This window comes from Arvicanthis niloticus, chromosome 5 (genome assembly GCF_011762505.2).
Source record: "Arvicanthis niloticus isolate mArvNil1 chromosome 5, mArvNil1.pat.X, whole genome shotgun sequence".
NCBI classification, from domain to species: Eukaryota; Metazoa; Chordata; class Mammalia; order Rodentia; family Muridae; genus Arvicanthis; species Arvicanthis niloticus.
The window spans coordinates 26,155,520-26,173,773 of record NC_047662.1 but is presented as its reverse complement, the minus strand read 5'-3'; the positions used below and the strand labels follow the sequence as shown (position 1 = coordinate 26,173,773).

General features: G+C 46.8%; 1 protein-coding gene across 3 annotated transcripts in view; it reads left to right on the top strand.

Annotated features, from left to right (window-relative positions):
* Csmd2 (CUB and Sushi multiple domains 2) overlaps positions 1-18,254 on the top strand; it is a 575,537-nt gene that overhangs the window by 378,313 nt on the left and 178,970 nt on the right. For all 3 annotated transcript variants that reach the window (XM_076934176.1, XM_034502344.2, XM_076934175.1), the window contains 6 exons: positions 3,938-4,264; positions 6,492-6,686; positions 15,664-15,802; positions 16,733-16,920; positions 17,611-17,799; positions 17,992-18,108. In XM_076934176.1, the coding sequence (XP_076790291.1) occupies positions 3,938-4,264; positions 6,492-6,686; positions 15,664-15,802; positions 16,733-16,920; positions 17,611-17,799; positions 17,992-18,108 (1,155 nt within the window). The remainder of the gene's footprint in view (positions 1-3,937; positions 4,265-6,491; positions 6,687-15,663; positions 15,803-16,732; positions 16,921-17,610; positions 17,800-17,991; positions 18,109-18,254) is intronic.

The following is an 18,254-nucleotide window of genomic DNA, read 5'->3' as shown; positions in this document are numbered from 1 at the left end:
TTATGACATTCATATGAATACTCTATTCCTTGAAACCTCTGTTATCTGAGAGCAGCTTCCTGTCATCCTAGCTCTAACAGTCTGGCTGGATCACACCCTACATTACTTGAGACCACATCTGTACCATGTCTCAGAAAAGTGCCTGGAGGGTAACTCCACAGTATTTTCCCTAAGATCCCGAGATGACTTAAGTATCCATCTATTTCAACAGAGTTTGGTCAGTTCAGTTGCCTGGGCTTTGGGATAGGATGGCTTTGGGATAGGATGGCTTTGGGATAGGATGGCTCTGGGATAGGATGGCTCTGGGATAGGATGGCTTTGGGATAGGATGGCTTTGGGATAGGATGGCTTGTTGGGTTGACATCTTCATGTCACTGTCTTTTCAGGGTGTATGATGCTTATTGATTCGTCCAGTAAGCATTCATTGAGCAACTATTGTGTGCCAGGTGCTATGAGAGCCATTAGAAGTTCAGAAGGATCAAGTGGGCAAGGTTTCTGCTCTCAGAAGTATCTTCTGGGGGGTAATGTGTTACAGTGAAAAGGGCAAGTCTAAAATGTGCTGACCAAGTGACAAGACGATTGGCCAGAGAAGCAAAGGTGTCATGTATAACTGCTCTCAGGGTCCCAAATGGTACCCCTAAAGGTCTAGGGATGTAGCTCAATGGTTGAAATGCCTACCTAGCTTGTAAGGGGTTCTGGGTTCACTTCCCAGCACCACGGCGGAAACAAGGCAAATGGTTTCTTCGCACAGAAAGACAAATTATTCAAGTGTTGGCATGGTGATGCCAATGTGCTGATGTTGGCATTGGCGTGGCAATGCTGGAGTGGTGATGCCCACGTGGGGGTGCTGGGTTCATGTTCTAGGAATTAAATTCTCACATCAGATCTGCTCATGCACATATTTCCTGTGTCCCAGCTCATCTTTGGCTAGAAATCATGGGTGTCTTTGTCTTCAGTCCCTCTTAGACTGTATCACGGGCTGTCTCCTGTCTGTCTTAAAGGTCCTTACCTTTGGATATCACTTATATGATGCTCCAACTGCACTCACCCAAATCTGGAGCCAGCATGGCTGTTGTGTAGTCATCCCTATTGAACCTAATTTAGTGCTGCCATCATGCCTGGCTACACAGGTAGCTCTCCTGCAGATGTGAGGAGCTTCCTCAAGGACTCCGCTGGCAGACTCAGACCCCGTGGACCTTCTTTGTTTCCTGAAGGGAGACAATGTGAAGGGGTAGCTGAGCTTTCTTCCTGGAGGCAGGATGCTTAGACTGAAATTTGGCACTGCCATTCAGGAGCTATTTGTGACCTTGGCAAACCGCTTACCCTGTCTGTGTCTCGGTGTCTTCCTTTTAAAATGAGGTCAATGGCGGTATCTACCCTGTGGTGTTAACTGTGATAGTTAAACTGAGTCTGTAATGGAAATACTTAGAACAGTGTCTATACTTAGTAAATGCTCAATAATATATAATAATCACTACCGATAACTTTACCTTGCACTCCCTAAAAGTGCTTCTATGTCCTTCTCTCCCCTTGGCTCGTTTCTTTCTGTACTTTAGTAATGCAAGGATAAACTGGCTAAATCTTAGGGTCCGGGCCTTTTTGTTGTTGCTGCTGCTGAATTGAACAAGAGAGCTGGAAAAGGAAGTACTTCCTTCAGAAAAAAAAAAATGTCAGTGGGGCAGGCAGAACCAGCATGAAACTGGGGTTATTTCCTGTGTGTTCATTTTCTTTAAAGTTTAGCAAAAATGATTTTCTTTTTCTCTCTTTTTTAAAAACTTTGTTTGGTTTTGAGACAAGGTTTCTCTGTGTAACCCTGGTTGTCCTGGAACTCACTCTATAGACCAGGCTGGCCTCAAACTCAGAGGTCTACCTGCCTCTGCCTTCCAAGTGCTGGGACTAAAGGCTTGTGCCAGCAACCCAAATATATCCATCCAAACATCCGTATTACTTGTGTGGGTATGTGGGAGTGTGTACATGTGGGAATGCTTGTGCGTGTTTGTTTCTGTATAGTTGTGCATTCCTGAATGGGTATTTATGGGTGAGTGTTCATGGCCAGAGGCCAACCTTCAGTATCTTTCTTCTGGTGCCATTCTCCTTGCTATTTGAGGTAGGGTCTCTCCATGAAACCTGTGGCTCACTGATTAGCCTAGAATGGCTAGCCAGCAAGCCCCAGAAGATATCCTCTCTTCACCTCCCCAGTGCTGGGGAGATGCATAACCCCCACCACACCCTGCTTTTCACAGAGATGCTGGAGAGTGAACTCGGGTCTTCATAAGATCATGCTCACCAACTGAGCCACCTCCCTAACCCCGGAGTATCAGCATCATTAACACCATGCATAACTATCAGTGTTAAAGGGGGACTTGCACAGTTGCTGTGTTCAGTTTTATCTCTTCGTAGTCCTGTTTGTTTGCAATGAGCCTGTGCCACCATTACAGCCACAAAAATTAAAGGTAATTTCATTTGGAAAGAAGTCACCCAGAAACCTACAACCCTAATGCAGTTTTTATTTGGGGCTACTGTCCAATCTTTACCCATATATAAACAAGCATTTAATAGCTATCATCAAGAGTACACGTATAATTTTATGACCTACTATTTTACTTAAAACCATAGTTAGCACTCTTTCCACGGGGCCATATTTATCACTTTAATGATGGCCTTCACACCGTGCCACATTAAAGGCTGTAATTTTCTTCCCTTTATTGGACTGACATATAGGTGGTTGGCATTTTTCCTCTGGGATAGAATTATGTCACCATCAACATCTTTGTCCCTGTGCCTCGTTTCCTTTTGAATTAATCTCTATAGATTATGAGCCGGGAGTGTTCGAGTGGTCCGCAACTCTTAGTAGGAAATCATACGCTCCCTTCCAAAAGGACTGCATCAACCTGAGTTGGCAATGAGCGATGGGTGCATGTGTGGGTGCCTGTGTGGGTACATGTGTGGGTGCATGTGTGAGCTCCCACAGCCTCAGCAGGGCTGAGTTTTTAGGGTCTCTTTCTTGGGTGCTTTCTCTCATGCTGCACCCTATATCTTCACAGTGGCTCTGTTTATCTGGATCCTCTGAGTGCACTTTGGCTTGACTTTCGGAACTGTCCTAGAGTAACAGAAGGAGTCTTGTCAATAATGAGATGCCCCCATAGCCTGTCACAGCTATTGCAATTCTTTGTCTCTCCATCTTGTCAATTCCCTTCTGAACGTCGGCTTTGTACACTGGTTCGCTTTTCCATGCATTGTGATGTCCCCCTTTAGCCCCCCTGTAGGGTCTGTTAGGAATTGGCAAAAGGATGGCTCTAGGCTTCCAGAAGAGTGGATCCTCGGAGTAGAGTGGGGAGAGATGACAGGAAGTGGGCAGAGCATCTAGACCCTGTCACAGGTCCCTCACCCTGTTCTTCAAAGGGTTTGGTGCTCACCAGCATAGAGTGGCTTTAATTTGGAGGGGTTAGAGTCCTTACGGGTCTGGCATGAATCATCTCCTATCAAAGACATTTGGCAGAAAGAGATGGATGTGGATCCTCTCTCTATTGGGAGATTGTCACCCCTGTGTCATTAAGCCATGTCCTTTTCTACTACCACAAAGCAAGCTGAGAAGGGGTCAGGGGTTGTGCCTCTTCAAGTTGGCTTGAATGGCAATTTCTTCCCCCAGAACAAGGGACCAGGGGCAGTGAGAGCTGCCTAGGATGGGCATATTGAAAGAAAAGAGACTAATAAAAAAAAAAAAGAAACTTTACTATATCTGCTCTGGCCAAAGGGACACTTCAATGCTATGCACAGCATGGAACCCAGCATGCTTCCTACCTACAGCCCTGAGCCCAGCCAGTCTGGCCCAACCCTGGTGTTGTTCATTCTAAGAAAATGTTTCCAATGTCAGCCCTCAGTGGCCCCTGCGAAGTATGGAGGATGCCTCCTGACTTCCATTGCTCTTCTGTTTCAGTTTCTTGTTTCTTCAACTTCACCAGTCCTTCTGGGATCGTCCTGTCTCCCAACTATCCTGAAGACTACGGCAACCATCTCCACTGTGTCTGGCTTATCCTGGCCCGGCCTGAGAGCCGCATCCACCTGGCCTTCAATGACATAGACGTGGAACCTCAGTTCGACTTCCTGGTTATTAAAGATGGAGCCACTGCTGAGGCCCCGGTCCTTGGTACCTTCTCGGGAAATCAGCTCCCCTCCTCCATCACCAGCAGTGGCCATGTGGCCCGTCTAGAGTTCCAGACTGACCACTCCACGGGGAAGAGGGGCTTCAACATCACCTTTACCAGTAAGTGTCCCCTCTGTCACCAGCATCACTCGGGCAGTGAGTCCTCCCTCTGCCACAGTTGACTGTACATACTGCCTCTTCTGAGAGAGTGCTTGGAGGTGCGCCTATAGAGGATCAACAGTGCAGGAGGCCAGCTCCAAAGCATGAGTTGCCGCTGGGTCACACACAGAGTTCCCAGTTCCCAGGAAGAAGCATAGAGCTATCTGGTGGGCCAGAGACTCATTTCTGAGGTGTCAGAGCCTGTAAGCATTTATTTCCTTAGATGTTTCAAAGGGGGGCATAAAAAAGCCCAGATTTTCCCACCTCCTCCTCCCAGCTAGAAGCAGAGAGGCTCTAGGGAAGAAAGTTCTTCAGATATAGCAGGTCTTTGCTAATGTGTGGGTTCTTCTTTTTCCCACTTTTTTGTCCCCTAGTTTCACCCCCTATCACTAGATGGGAGAAAAAGAACGAGGGGGGGGGAAGATCCCTGAATCTACTTTCTTTCCTTTGTGTTTCTTTCACAGCTACTATTGGGGCCCTAGCCTTTATATACCCTTTGAAAAGTTCCCAGAATTCCACACATCACACCATCGTAGAAACTATCTGTAGCTGGCAAAACCACGCTTCTACTAAAGCACGAGGCAGATCATAGTCAGCTGCTGCACACAGCCCAAAGCAGCCCTACATCCCACACCTGGGATTAAAATGAAAGCCCATTCTTATAGTATTTTTTAAAGAATCCAAAATTCCAGAGCTCTCAAAAATGTCACTACACTCAGGTTCTCTCATCAGCTCCCCATCCCTAAAATCCCCAAATCCCCAAATTCTGGCTTCCTGTTGACCACTGCTGTTCTACAGCTTGCCTTGCCCGAGCCCCATTGCTACAATCATAAGAGGCAAAAGCCTTGAGCTTCCTCCATGGCTTTTCCTGCAGGCCCATTGAAGCCACTCAGAAGTTATTTCTCACAGTCCCAGAGTCCTTCCCATGGCCATGCGTGTAACACACACACACACACACACACACACACACACACACACACACACGACTGATAGAGTTGACTTCTAAGCCTCGCACTCTAATCAACTCTCAACACCAATGTCATGGTCCTAGTTCCTAATGAAGACAGGCAGGAGATAGAGTCTAAGCTGCCCTAGACCTTGTGTGGAGTTTCAGCCCTGCTGTGTTCAAACAACAGTCTTCATGTCAGAGGGAGGCCTGGAAATCAGCCTTTTGAAAAGGGTACACTCTCAGGGAGCAGTGGAGCCTGGCACTGTCCTTAAAACAGCTGGAGCATCCATAAGCCCTGGCTTCCCAGCCAACATCTGGTACAGGCAGGATGACCAGGAATGTTCTTTGTAGAGATGGTAGTGGAAAGGGTTTCCCTTCATGCAGGGAAGGGGCAGGGGGCTTGGAGGATATGGGCTCAGGCTCAGGGAACACACGATGTCACCAAACCCTTGCCCATCATGTTCTTAATGGCGTTCATTCTATTTCTGTCTCAGAATGACCAGAGAGATGTGGAATACTCTTTATAAGTCAGGAAACTGAGGCTCAATAACATGACAAAAATGGTACAGGACCACATGCTAACAAGAGGCAAGGTTCAACATCACTCAGCCCCCCCCCCCCTGCTCATTCAGTGCATTATCAATTGCCTGGCAGAATGAGAAGCAGCCCTGGCATGAGGCAAGGACATGAAGGCAATGGCTTCAGACAGGGCTAATTCCAGGGCACCTGCTTTATGATGCATAGTGTCTATTAGTGTCACAGAACTGGAAGCCAGCTCCCCCGCAGCATACGTGATCTCTTAACCACTTAACCATCTGAAATTTGAAAAGCATGGAATGGATTTGACACTGAGAAGACAGATCTGCCACCAAACTACATGGAACCTCAGTTTCCCCTCTGGTGAAGGAGAGTAATCATATCTCTATGATAGAATTTTGATGTGATACAATTAGTTACCATGAGAAACACAGTTCACTGCCCAATCTGTTGGCACCCCTTTAGAATGTGTTCAGACAGCCCAAAAATCAAGTTTAATCTGTGCCTGTTTTATGCCCGGTGGGTTCTGTTTGCCATAACCACAGGGTCCCGGGTACTGGGACACCTAGCATCATTTTCAGGATGCCAAGTTCTTGAGGAAGCATGGAGGTTTGATCCTGACTGTTGGCAGCTCGTTTGTCTTTGGTGACCCATTTGTGTGCCACCTTAGTCTAACCATGGCCTGGACATCCCTTTCCCCAGCCTTCCGACATAACGAGTGCCCGGATCCTGGTGTTCCAGTTAACGGCAAGCGGTTTGGTGACAGCCTGCAGCTGGGCAGCTCCATCTCCTTCCTGTGTGATGAAGGCTTCCTCGGGACGCAGGGCTCTGAGACCATCACCTGTGTTCTGAAGGAGGGCAGTGTGGTGTGGAACAGCGCCGTGCTGCGCTGTGAAGGTGAGTGCTCCTGGGTTTGGACCGTGGCTGTCAGTCTGAGAGGCTGGGGCGAGCCTAGGAAGTTGCTCCAACTCCTGTGGTCCATCTCTTCATTCATGCATCTTCTCCTCCAGTGACCCAGGGTGTCTCCTTGCTCTCATACTGGGATAGGAGGCCTGATGGAATGACTTTGCAAGGGAATTTGAGTTGCGAACAGAAATTAAACTGGGAAAAAAACTTCTTCTGGAATATCAGCCATCAAAATGCAGCTGCTTTCAGCTCAGAGCTCACAAAGGACAGCCATGAGGAGCTGGGTTTCTAGTTACTGTCCCAATGAGTCCATAGTGCCTCCCTCAGCTTGCCCCACATACACATAGGGATGCCAGCACTCTTGAGTTTGGCCTCTCAAGGATGCCTGCTGTCCTTTCCTCCACATGGTCATTCCTCCTGGGCTCTCCCAACACTCACTCTCTAGGTGATGGAGAACAGGCCAACTGGAAGACACATGGCTCTTAGCAAGTGCCAGGCTTGTTACAACATCTGTCCAGCCCTGCCTTGGGTCTCAGGGCAGTTTTGAAACTTCTCAGACCAGCGTTTGGTCCAGCTGGCGGCAGAGATTTCAAACACAGATTACACCTCCTAGAGATAGGGATCATGTCAAATCTGTGTGCCAAGCACAGCGCCTGGCACAGAATCAGTGCTCAGTGAGACTCAGTAGATGGATACTGCATGTCCTGAAGGTACACTAAGGGCAACGGTGCTGTTTGGACAGGAAAGGGCTATGGCTGGGAGAACAGAAAGCTTCTTCCGCACATCTCCTGTGATAGACAGAGGATGGAACCCTCAAAGATCTGCCTGTATACCCAGACCTTACCCCACAAGTGAGAGGCCCCAGGAGGATAAAGGAGGAGGGCTTAGCCTCCCAACTGACAAGCAGGAGTGTGAGATAGGAAGGGCCATCCAGAGACTACTTGATGAGCTGCTTCTCTTTTGAGCCTCTAATTTTCCAACTGTAAAGCAGAGACGAAATGGGAGGAGGATAAAAGTTAGCCATCTTTCAAGGGTCACAGCAAGCATAAAACCAGCATCCCTCAGTATCTGTTGTGTTCCCACCAGTGTGTGAGCTCCAGGAAGTTAGAACACCATCCTGGCTCACAACCTTATACCTGTAGTGTGTGGACACCTGATCTACACTCAGACAATGCTATTTGATGAATGAATGAATGAGCAAATGAATGAGTGAGTGAATTAATGAATTTTTAACCAGCCACATCCCCCAGTGAAAAATGTGTCATTGGCTAACCTACACTCCCCACCTCACAGCCAACCAGTCAAGTCACGCCAGGGAAGCCATATGGCCCTTCTGTGCCTCAGTTGCCACATTGGCCAAGCATAGATGATTCAGGACCCTCCCAGCTGGGTTGCTGTAAGCATGACTAGCAGACAGAGAACACTCAGTATGTATGGCAGTTGGTATTATTTGAACTTGATTTTGACCTTTTTTTTTTTTTTTTTTTTTAATCAGACTAATCAGATCAGGATTGATTCCCCTTTGGAAGTTATATGTTTGAGAACAAGAAAATTAAAATCTTAGAGCAGGAGAGAGAGCCACGGCCCAGGAACCCACCACATCACCTAGCTCCTTCTCTCTGTCTGTACCTGCTTCTTGATCGGCATCTTTGTCTCTATTTTTTTCTGGGTATTTTTTTTAATTAAGCATCCCCACCTGGTGGACAATTAAATGCAGCCACTAATAGTCTTTGAGATGTTCCTTTAATATACTCTGAGAGCCACTCCAGTCTGGAGAAAATGTATTAGGACAAGACAGGAAGGAAATGGCTTCTAAATTTGGGAAAGAGGAAGGTCATCACCTGCAGACCTGAAGGCAGGAGTGGACAAAGGTTTTCTCAAAGGTCCAGAGAGGGATTATTTTCGACCTTGTGGACACCTAAGATCGCTATCTCCTCAGTTCTGTCACTGGCACTCAAAAGCAGCTGTGGACGGTACCTGAGTAGCCAGGCCAGATGTGACTGTAGTTATGTGTGTTAAACAGTCAGGCATGTCCTAAGAAATATTTCCAGGTACAGGAGGCTGCTTCCTAGCAGTGCCTTGATATCTCTTGTGGTCATCTCTGCCCTGTCTATCTTTCAAAGAAGAACCCAATAGCCACAGCCTTCTGTGACAGGTGTTGGGTAGGTGTCACCCAATTGTGGCCTAGCAGCAGCCCTGGAAAACAAGTATAGTTATTTTCCCAACTGATGGCCAGGAACACAAGTCACCTGCCCAGCACCCTCCCAGCTTGTACTTGATGGTGCCAGAATCCATTTCCAGATTCTGGGCTGCCCTTTTAGGATTATATCCCTACAGAGACTGTAATATCAAACGTCTTCGTGAAAGACTTCAAAGTCTTCCCAGCGAGAACAAAAAGCAGGGTTTCTATTTTTCACTTCCCAGTAGAAAATTAAAACAAAAGGAAGCATATTGCCCCCCGCTAAAGACAAGTCTCAGCAATGGAGAGCATAAAGGAATGACAGTGCTGAGACACATGTATCAGTTATGACAGTTAAGACAATTAAACTCCTCATTAAAGACAAAGACTCTCCAACTGGATGCAGGAAAACATTCAGGCTCACAGAGTTTTGTTGAAAAAGAGAGAGAGAGACCAGTGAGCTCCAGTGAATTCTTTCATAATTCAGTTTCTATCATAAAAGTTTCAAACCATGTCAAAGTGTAAAATTCTTTTTTAAAAGCTCAAAAAGAAGTAAAGTTCATTTCCCGTGGGAAAATTATTTAAGAACTTGCTGCAGCAGCTAGAAAGATGTCTCAGGCAGTCAAACCCTCGCCATGCAAACAGGACCTGAGTTCGGATCCTGTGTCAGGAGCTGGTCCTTGAATGTGAGGAGGGAGGTTCTCCTGTCCAAGTAGCTGAGCTTACAACCAGTATTTCTTTCCTTCACACATGTTTGTCAAGCATCTTCTTTGTGCCAGGTACTGGGTTGGGCCCAGATACTCTCCTCAGTCCAGTTCCAGAGCCTTACCCCCTAATCAGGATAGGACCCTTCCTTCCCTTTGCAGCGTTAAGTACCATTTGTTACCCTGCCGTGCTTGGGTTGTGAGCCCACTTGTATCCCAGCTACTGCTGCTCTGGGATGGACTTGGAGCATGGTGTTGCATCCCTAAGAAAAGTCTGATATGTCTGTGATTCTGTCTAACAGATAAAAGACCAGCTGTATAAGAGCTTCACAGTGACTTTCCAGTGCATGCCTTACAACGGGCCGCCAGGTCTCAAGTCAATCTCCGGGAGTCTGGTCCTGCTTCCTGACATTTCTTAAGACATCTCTTGCACTCTGGATTTGTGTGCACATGAGAAGATGTATGGATGTGCATGTGCATGCGTGTGTGTGTCTACGAATGCCGTATGTATATGAGTATGAGGGTGCACATGTGTGTGCAGATGTGTGTGGTCCATGAGTGTGGGTTTATATGTGTGTATGTGCATGTTCACACACACACACACACACACACGGAGACAAGACAGCCTCAAATGTTCTTCAGGAGCTATATACCTGGTTGTGTGTGTGTGTGTGTGTGTGTGTGTGTGTGTGTGTGTGTGTGTGTGTGTGTTTACACAGTCTCTCATACAACATAGGTCAGGTGTTATTTCTCAAGAGCTGTCCACCTGTTTTACTGGACAGAATTTTTCATTGGGACCTGGGGCTTATCAATGAGACTGGGTTAGCCGGCCAGCAGAGTCCCACTTATCCACCCAGCTTTTGAGGTGTGTGCTGGGGCTCGAACTCTGGTCCTTGTGCTTGCACAAAAAGCGCTCTACTGAGCTGTCTCCCAGCCCCGTGCACTCTGAATTCTGCCAGTTGCTTCCCAGAGTGGCTGGTTAACAAGATCCCTTCTCTCTTGTGTTTCTTTAAGTGGCACTGAGATCTAGATACTTAGTCAGACATAGACTCTATTTTTTTTTAAATTGCCAGACCATTTATTAGGTGAGATTTTGCATCTCCATTAAAGGAACATAATGTCCTACTGCATCTCCTTTGGGACACTAGGGGCTGTCTGTGATCCCAGCCCAGAGACTGAAAAATGGCAACTCTTCATTGTTCCATCATTTACAAGCTGGAATGCTTGAAGAAAGCATGGCTTACACTAAGATATAGTTCAGAAAGAAAAGACTGAAGAAATAATTATTTTCTTTTATATATTTGTAGTATTTCTGTATTGCCATATGGCCTCCCTAACATCTTCCAAAGCTGGGTCTTTTTAGGCATCATCCGAGGCCAGTGTATTTACTGTGTATTTATGTTCTCATGCTAACTGATGTTCACATTGTCTTCCTGGTTAGCAGGAGTACTTTGAGGATGGTCCAGCCTCTTCTTGACATTTTCTGCCCCTGACCTAGAATCAGTTGGTTTTTTTTTAAGGCACCTTTTAAAGGAAATTGATGTTTAGAATCTAGAATACTAAAGGGTGCTTATTACTATTGACTCACGCCATGTTTGTAAGCCATTTCGGTAAACGCCGCTGGGAACTGCTTTATCAAAGAAAATGTGTGTGGATTCATTTCATTTCAAATAATGAAGCTTTCTTCTTTTAACCTCAACTTCCTTGATATTATATTCAGCTGTCTTTTCACTCCTGCTCAAAAATGCGAGTCCCACAGAACACTAACGTGGCTGACTTCCCATATTGTGATGAATACCCAGGACTCTCGGAACAGTGAAGACGGTGCTCCAAACAGCAGCATGCTTACTGAGATTGTCTTATCCTTGTTCTTCATCATCATCATCATCACCATCATCATCATCACCATCATCATTCTGTTCTTTGTATCCTCATTTCCTCAGAGGGATGGGCTATCAAATTACTATCTTTTAAGATCTCTTTAGATTATTATACGTAAATACACAATGTAGTATTTTATTCAGTTTAAGTTTCTAGAAATTACACATCAAATTTAATCATTTTTAATTGTTCGATGTGATTATGTAGTTCCAGAGTTAAATCTGCCAAAGAAACAAAACAAAATTAAACAAAACAAAACACCAATGTACATTCAGGGAAAGTAAAGCTCTGAGTGCACCCCTTCTACCCTTGGGGAGTGCTCCACATTCTCCTTTTACCAATTCTCTGATTGTTCATCTGAGTGGTTACTAACACTTTAATACCAGTTTAACTTTTTAAAGCTCCATTTTTGCATCTCAGTTGTGTATATGTGTATGCATGTAGGTGTGTATACGTGTATGCAAGCCTATGTGTGCATATGTGTATGCATGTAGGTGTGGATATGTGTATGCACACAGGTGTGGATATGTGTATGTGAGTGTAGGTACCTGTAGAGGCCAGTAGAAGGCGTTAGATCCATGGGCACTGGAGCTAACAGGTAATTCTGAACCTGTCTCCCAACCCCAACCCCCACCCCCACCCCTGTGGGTGCTGGGAACTGAACTCAAGTCTTCTGCAAGAGCACTACTCACTCCTAACCACCGAGCCATCTCTCTAGCCCCTAACTTAACTTTCACATTACGTCGTTTTCAAATAAATAGAATCAAGGACATCTGTGCTCACATGTGCATAGAGATGTGCTACATACATTTAGTCAAAAATGCTTTAAAAATTGAATTCATATTAAAATGTTAGTACTTACTCAGATGAACCATAAAGGAAGGAAGGATGATGCCGTCTGTCTGTCTGTCTGAGTGATGTTCAGAAGTTGTACTGCTAAAGAAGCATTGCATCTAGGACTCCTCCTCTCCAGTCATGGACCACTCTGGACTATGCAAGTAATAGAATGCAGGATCAATCTGAGAGCTCCGTTGGCCATCACATGTGCTCGAGATGAGATTAGCCATCTAAAGCAGTGACAGAAGAGCAGAGAAAAACAAGAACATGGGGGCCACCACAGAAAAGATTTACACTTGAGATAGGGCTCTGTGTATCTGTCTGCAGCCAGGGAATGCAATTCTGCCCTTGGCCTGGGGCTTCCTGGATGCTGAGCAGAGAGGTTAGCATCCAGCCTCAACCCAGAGAGGCTGGGCCTGGAATGAATGAGAGGCAAGACTCAGATCCTACTTGAGACCTTTGGGGCACAGCAGCCGGTGCATCCCTCCCCGCCCCTGAGGTCCCACACATGTGCTGTAGGAGATGATTCAGTGAGATGATGGGTGGGTTTTGCAAGCCAGAGATACAGTGGGTATGATACCCGTGTATGGTTTCGTTCTCAGTGTTTTATATAGACACCATCCAATTACCTCATTTCTCTAAGCCTCCACTCACAGAAATCAGAGCAGTAATCCCCTTCTATAGAATGAAGGCAATAATCCCCTTCTATAGAATGAAGGCAATAATCTCCTTCTATAGAATGAAGGCAATAATCTCCTTCTATAGAACGAAGGTAATAATCTCCTTCTATAGAACGAAGGTAATAATCTCCTTCTATAGAACGAAGGCAATAACATATGTGCCATGTTGCTTTGCAGTCTTCTCAAGGATAATCCATGTTAAGCCCCGACATCTGGCAGGTGCTGGGTACCCTCCAGCTCAGTTGTCTGTTTGACAGTGGTGTGCTCTGTGCCACAGGAAGATTTGAAGACAGAGGTCTTCAGGTTAAATCTCAGCTCTGACTTCATTAGTTTAATGTCTTTTATCTAAGATCTTAATCTCCTTGGCCTTGGTTGCCTCCTCTGTAAAATGGGGATAATAACTTTATTGGCATGCATTTGGATGACATAATAAAGCAACCCAATGAGTGGGGCGCCAGGAGGCATTGGCACCTCTTCCTGATATCATTCCTGTTGTTATCTCCTCTGTTAATTAAATGTCCTAATACACTTTTCTATTAAGAATGTCTGGGCTGGGGCTGGAAAGATGGCTCAGCAGTTAAGAGCACTTGCTGCTGTTCTGGAGGAACCCGGCTTCCACACAGGTGCTCACAGCCACCTGTCACTCTAGTTCTAGGAGATATGACACTCTCTTCTGGCTTCTACAGGCACTAGATTCACACATGATGCACAGACATATATGCACTCATACACATAAAATAATAAAATACGCTATTTTTTAGAAAAAGAATCTCTGGGCTGAGGATTCATCCCAGTTGGTATGTTGCTTGCCTCGCATGTGCAAACCCCTAAGTTTGAATCCCAGCACTGCGTAAATTGCATGTGAAGCTACATGCCTGCAACTCCAGCATTCTGGAGGTGGAGGAAGAATCGGAATCATCCGTGGCTGTTTAGTGAATTTGAGGCTATCCTGTGCTACAAGAGACCCTATATCTAAAAAAAAAGAGAGGGAGGGAGGAGGGGGTAAGGAGTGGTTTGGGGAAGGAAGGGAGGGAGGGATGGAGGGAGGGAGGAAGGAAGGAAAGAGGGAAGGAGGGAGGGAGGGAAGGAAGGAAGGAAGGAAGGAAGGAAGGAAGGAAGGAAGGAGGAAAATTCAGCTTGAGGGGACAATGAGGAACATCTTGACCTGGAAGCATCTAGAAGAATTTGCAAAGAAAAAAGCTCCTTATTTCCACCTCAGTCCTGTTCAGGAAGGGTCTGGCCTCTAGTAGGTCTGCAGCAGTGGTTCTCAACCTGTGGGTCTCAACCCCTTTGGGAACTGAAGACCCTTTTACAGGGGTCCCCTAAGACCATCAGAGAACACAGATATCTACATTACAATTTATAGCAGTGGCAAAATTACAGTTACGAGGTAGCTATGCAAATGATTTTATGGCTGGGGCTCACCACAACACTAGGAACCGTATTAAAGGGTCGCAGCATTAGGAAGGTTGAGAAGCGCCGCTCTAGAGGAAGCAGGAATCTCTTCACACTGCTTACCTTGTGGCACTTGCTCCTGGGCTGCCTTGCCTAGTTGCAAGTCCAAGCTGGTCCCTCAGCCTCATGATCCTCAGCTTCCTATGACGTCACAGCACCAGCCTCATGGGTGGGGAGAAATATGGTCTGAGGAATATGGTCACATACTGTGGAGATGCCTGACGATGGTATGAGCGCTCAGCTACTGAGGGTGGCCATGACAATGACAACGGCCTTAGTGTGGTGGTAGTATGGTCACACTCTTCAGGAAGCTTGGGCAAGTGTGAACATCACCCTGTTACACAACGCCCAGTCCCAACAGCCCCCAGTTGAGATTGCAGACTTTTTAAACTAAGTGTCTGAGAGACTCTGAACGTATCCACATGGATGTGACAGGTATCATTCATGTTCTCTCATCCTGTTGGCCAAAGCAGTCATGTGACCTAGCATGCCAATGAAACCCACCATGTGTCCTGAAGGGAGAATAGTGGAGTAGCTCTGATAGCCATCACACAGGCTAGGGGACATGGCGTCCTGAGGAAGGAATCATGGGAAGGAGCCTAAGCAGGAGGCAATGACATGCTCCATGGGACCAAAGCCAGCCACAGGGTAGGATGAAGCAGCCAGCATCTTGAGAATCACCTGTCCCACACTTCATTCATCCATCCTTGTATCCATTCTCTTACCCAACAACCGTGGAGGCAGAGTTATGTGTCAGGTACTATACTAAATACTGGGCATGCTTGATGGAGAAGGCAAACAACACAGTACTCATAGTGTGGCGAGACTCAACACTGCCCTGAGCTGACCCCACGTCTAGCCACTAGCTCCCCAGTGTTGATGGGAGAAAGTAGGCTGGGCTGATGCCTCTGCCTCAGGCCTGGCAATTGAGTTGGGAACAAAGAAAAAGGCAGCAGTGACCCAAATATTAGCCCCACTGGAATGACAAACAGACCTTGCTAAAAGAATTTTTAGTCTTTTCCTTCAGGCCTTTTATAAACCTGCCAGTGATGTAACCGGTCACATCTATAAGGGTCCCAGTTGGCAAAGCTCACAGTTTAGACTTTATGTAATTTTCCATAAAAACAAAACAAGTCCTTGTTGGCTGACACCTTTTTATAGAGAGGGGTTTTGTTTATTTCTTCATTCATTTGTCTCTCAACAAATCTGCTTTTCTCTCTCTGTTCCCCCAGCTCCCTGTGGTGGTCACCTGACGTCACCCAGCGGGACCATCCTATCTCCAGGCTGGCCTGGCTTCTACAAGGATGCCCTGAGCTGCGCCTGGGTGATCGAAGCCCAGCCTGGATACCCCATCAAAATTACATTCGACAGGTGCTGCTGGCTGCAGCCTCCAAGGGGGTGGGGGGGTGCCAAGATGATGCCTCCACTCTGACAAAGTTGGGGGGGAGTGTAAGACATCAGCAGGGTGGAGGACATGGGGATGACTGTCTCACTGGCTTTATGTTTGAGTTTGATTGATGTATTGGGAGTCTGTGCCTGGGGGTGGGAAGGCAAGTGTCTGATGACTTTGGGCCCCGAACCCTTTCCTTTACTATCCCCTTAAAGAGAGATGGCAAGTAGGCGCCATCAGATGCCACCAAATTTAGACAGAGCCCACAAAATCTCAGCATAGGAAGGAGTGCTCCCCAACCTCTGTTCTAAACCCTGCTCAAGTGTTCCCTCCATTCCTAGGCTCTAATTAAGCCCTTTGGTGAGAAAGTAGTCTCCCAGATGTGAACTCAGAGCTTCTCCAGATGGAGCATCAACGGCATGAAATTCACAGTCTGCCAACTGTCCCGTGAAGAGTGGCATAGGAAACACAACACGCTGTCCTCCATGGGCCACTTGCCTGTGTGTGCCTCTGCTGCACCACCTCCATTGCTTTGGGTTTTTAACCATCTTTTCTATAAATGTACAAGTTAGTCTTAGTTCTCTAAGCCAAAGGTCAGATTTGATCCTGGGGCTTTGGTGGATGAAACCCCTAGTCTAGAACATTCTGAATCCCATGAAGCCTTTGTCTCTGCATCTTAAGATGGATTCTAGACCATGTTCTAGAGAGGACTGTGAGTGTGCTTCCTAGGATGGAGGGGATAGTTGAGTTAAATGCAGTAGAGGAAGTCCTTCCATATGATTAGTAAATGTATGCAAATTATATTAAAATATCCTGTCTGCTGAAGTCTGGTTGCCTGGAGCCCTGGGTGAGGCAGGGTAAATGAGATGCTTTGGGTTTCTTAAAACATCTCCATTTGCATCATCTGATAGGTTTAAAACTGAGGTCAACTATGACACCCTGGAAGTGAGAGATGGACGGACATACTCGGCACCTTTGATTGGCGTTTACCATGGCACCCAGGTGCCCCAGTTCCTCATCAGCACCAGCAACTACCTCTACCTCCTCTTCTCTACCGACAAGAGTCACTCGGACATCGGCTTCCAGCTTCGCTATGAGAGTGAGTCCCAGTGGGCGGACAACCAGACTGACTGGGTTGAGGGAAGGCCCCCTGATTGTGCTCCAACCATGGGCCCAGCCCTAGCCATCCGAAACATCATTCTCAGCCTCTCTTACATGGGGACTGGGTTGCTCGTGACCTTCAGGCCAGGTCTCATGTGCACACCTCCCAGCTTCCTCTGTCTACAAATGATTGGCTGCTGCCATACCCCACATTGTGGGGTCAAGGGTTTGACTGGCCATGAACTTAACATCAGTTGACATCTTCCTTACATCTGTCTTCTCTCATCATCTCCATTTGCCTTTCCTTGATTTAGAAGGTTAACCTCATGTCAATACCTTCCAGACCAAATTAGGAAGTGTCACGCTTGTGGCTTGAGATTGTCCTGAGTTCAAAGTCATTTGCTTACCCATGCTTTGTCACAAAGTCTTGATATAGTGCCTAAGCCAGAGTGAATATTCAGTAGATCTGGGCTGAATGTGTGAGCCAGCTTGAGAGCTAGGCCTCTCAAATGCCCCCCTTCACTCCCCACTACATGAATACCAAGGGCCACATTTTATGAGTCGGTAACTGGCAACTTCTGTCTCTGTAGACTAAAGCTCTGTCTTCCCTCCCTTTATAAGCCAGATGGGGTCCCTCCTTGATGATATCACATGCTGTCTGTTCCCAGCTGTGGCCTCTCTTTTCCAGCTATTACACTACAGTCAGACCACTGTCTGGACCCAGGCATCCCCGTCAATGGGCAACGCCATGGAAATGACTTCTATGTGGGTGCTCTGGTGACTTTCAGCTGTGACTCGGGCTACACATTAAGTGATGGGGAGCCCCTGGAGTGTGAGCCAAATTTCCAATGGAGTCGTGCCCTGCCCAGCTGTGAAGGTGAGGCACACCAGTAGGGGGCGATAAAGAGCAGATTCTTTTTCCTGCTCTCATAAGCCAGGAGCCTGATTCACTAACTCCCCAACACTCATTGGTGAGGTTGGTGGGGTTTTTTTTGGGGGGGGGCATGAAGGATGGTTGGGGAAGCTCTCTGGGATACTCTGACTTCCTCTGCCCATTGCACTCCTACAGCTCTCTGTGGTGGCTTCATTCAAGGCTCCAGTGGCACCATCTTGTCGCCAGGGTTTCCTGATTTTTATCCCAACAACTTGAACTGCACCTGGGTTATTGAGACGTCACATGGCAAGGGTGAGTGTTTAAGCCTGCGGCAAGTACTGACCTAGTGGCCAAGACTCCAGAGTCTCAGGTCAGAGCAACCTGAAGATTTCAGTACATGGTGACAGCTGAGTTTAGCTTAGTCTAGATTTTCTTACCAATAAGAAAACCTGCAGGAG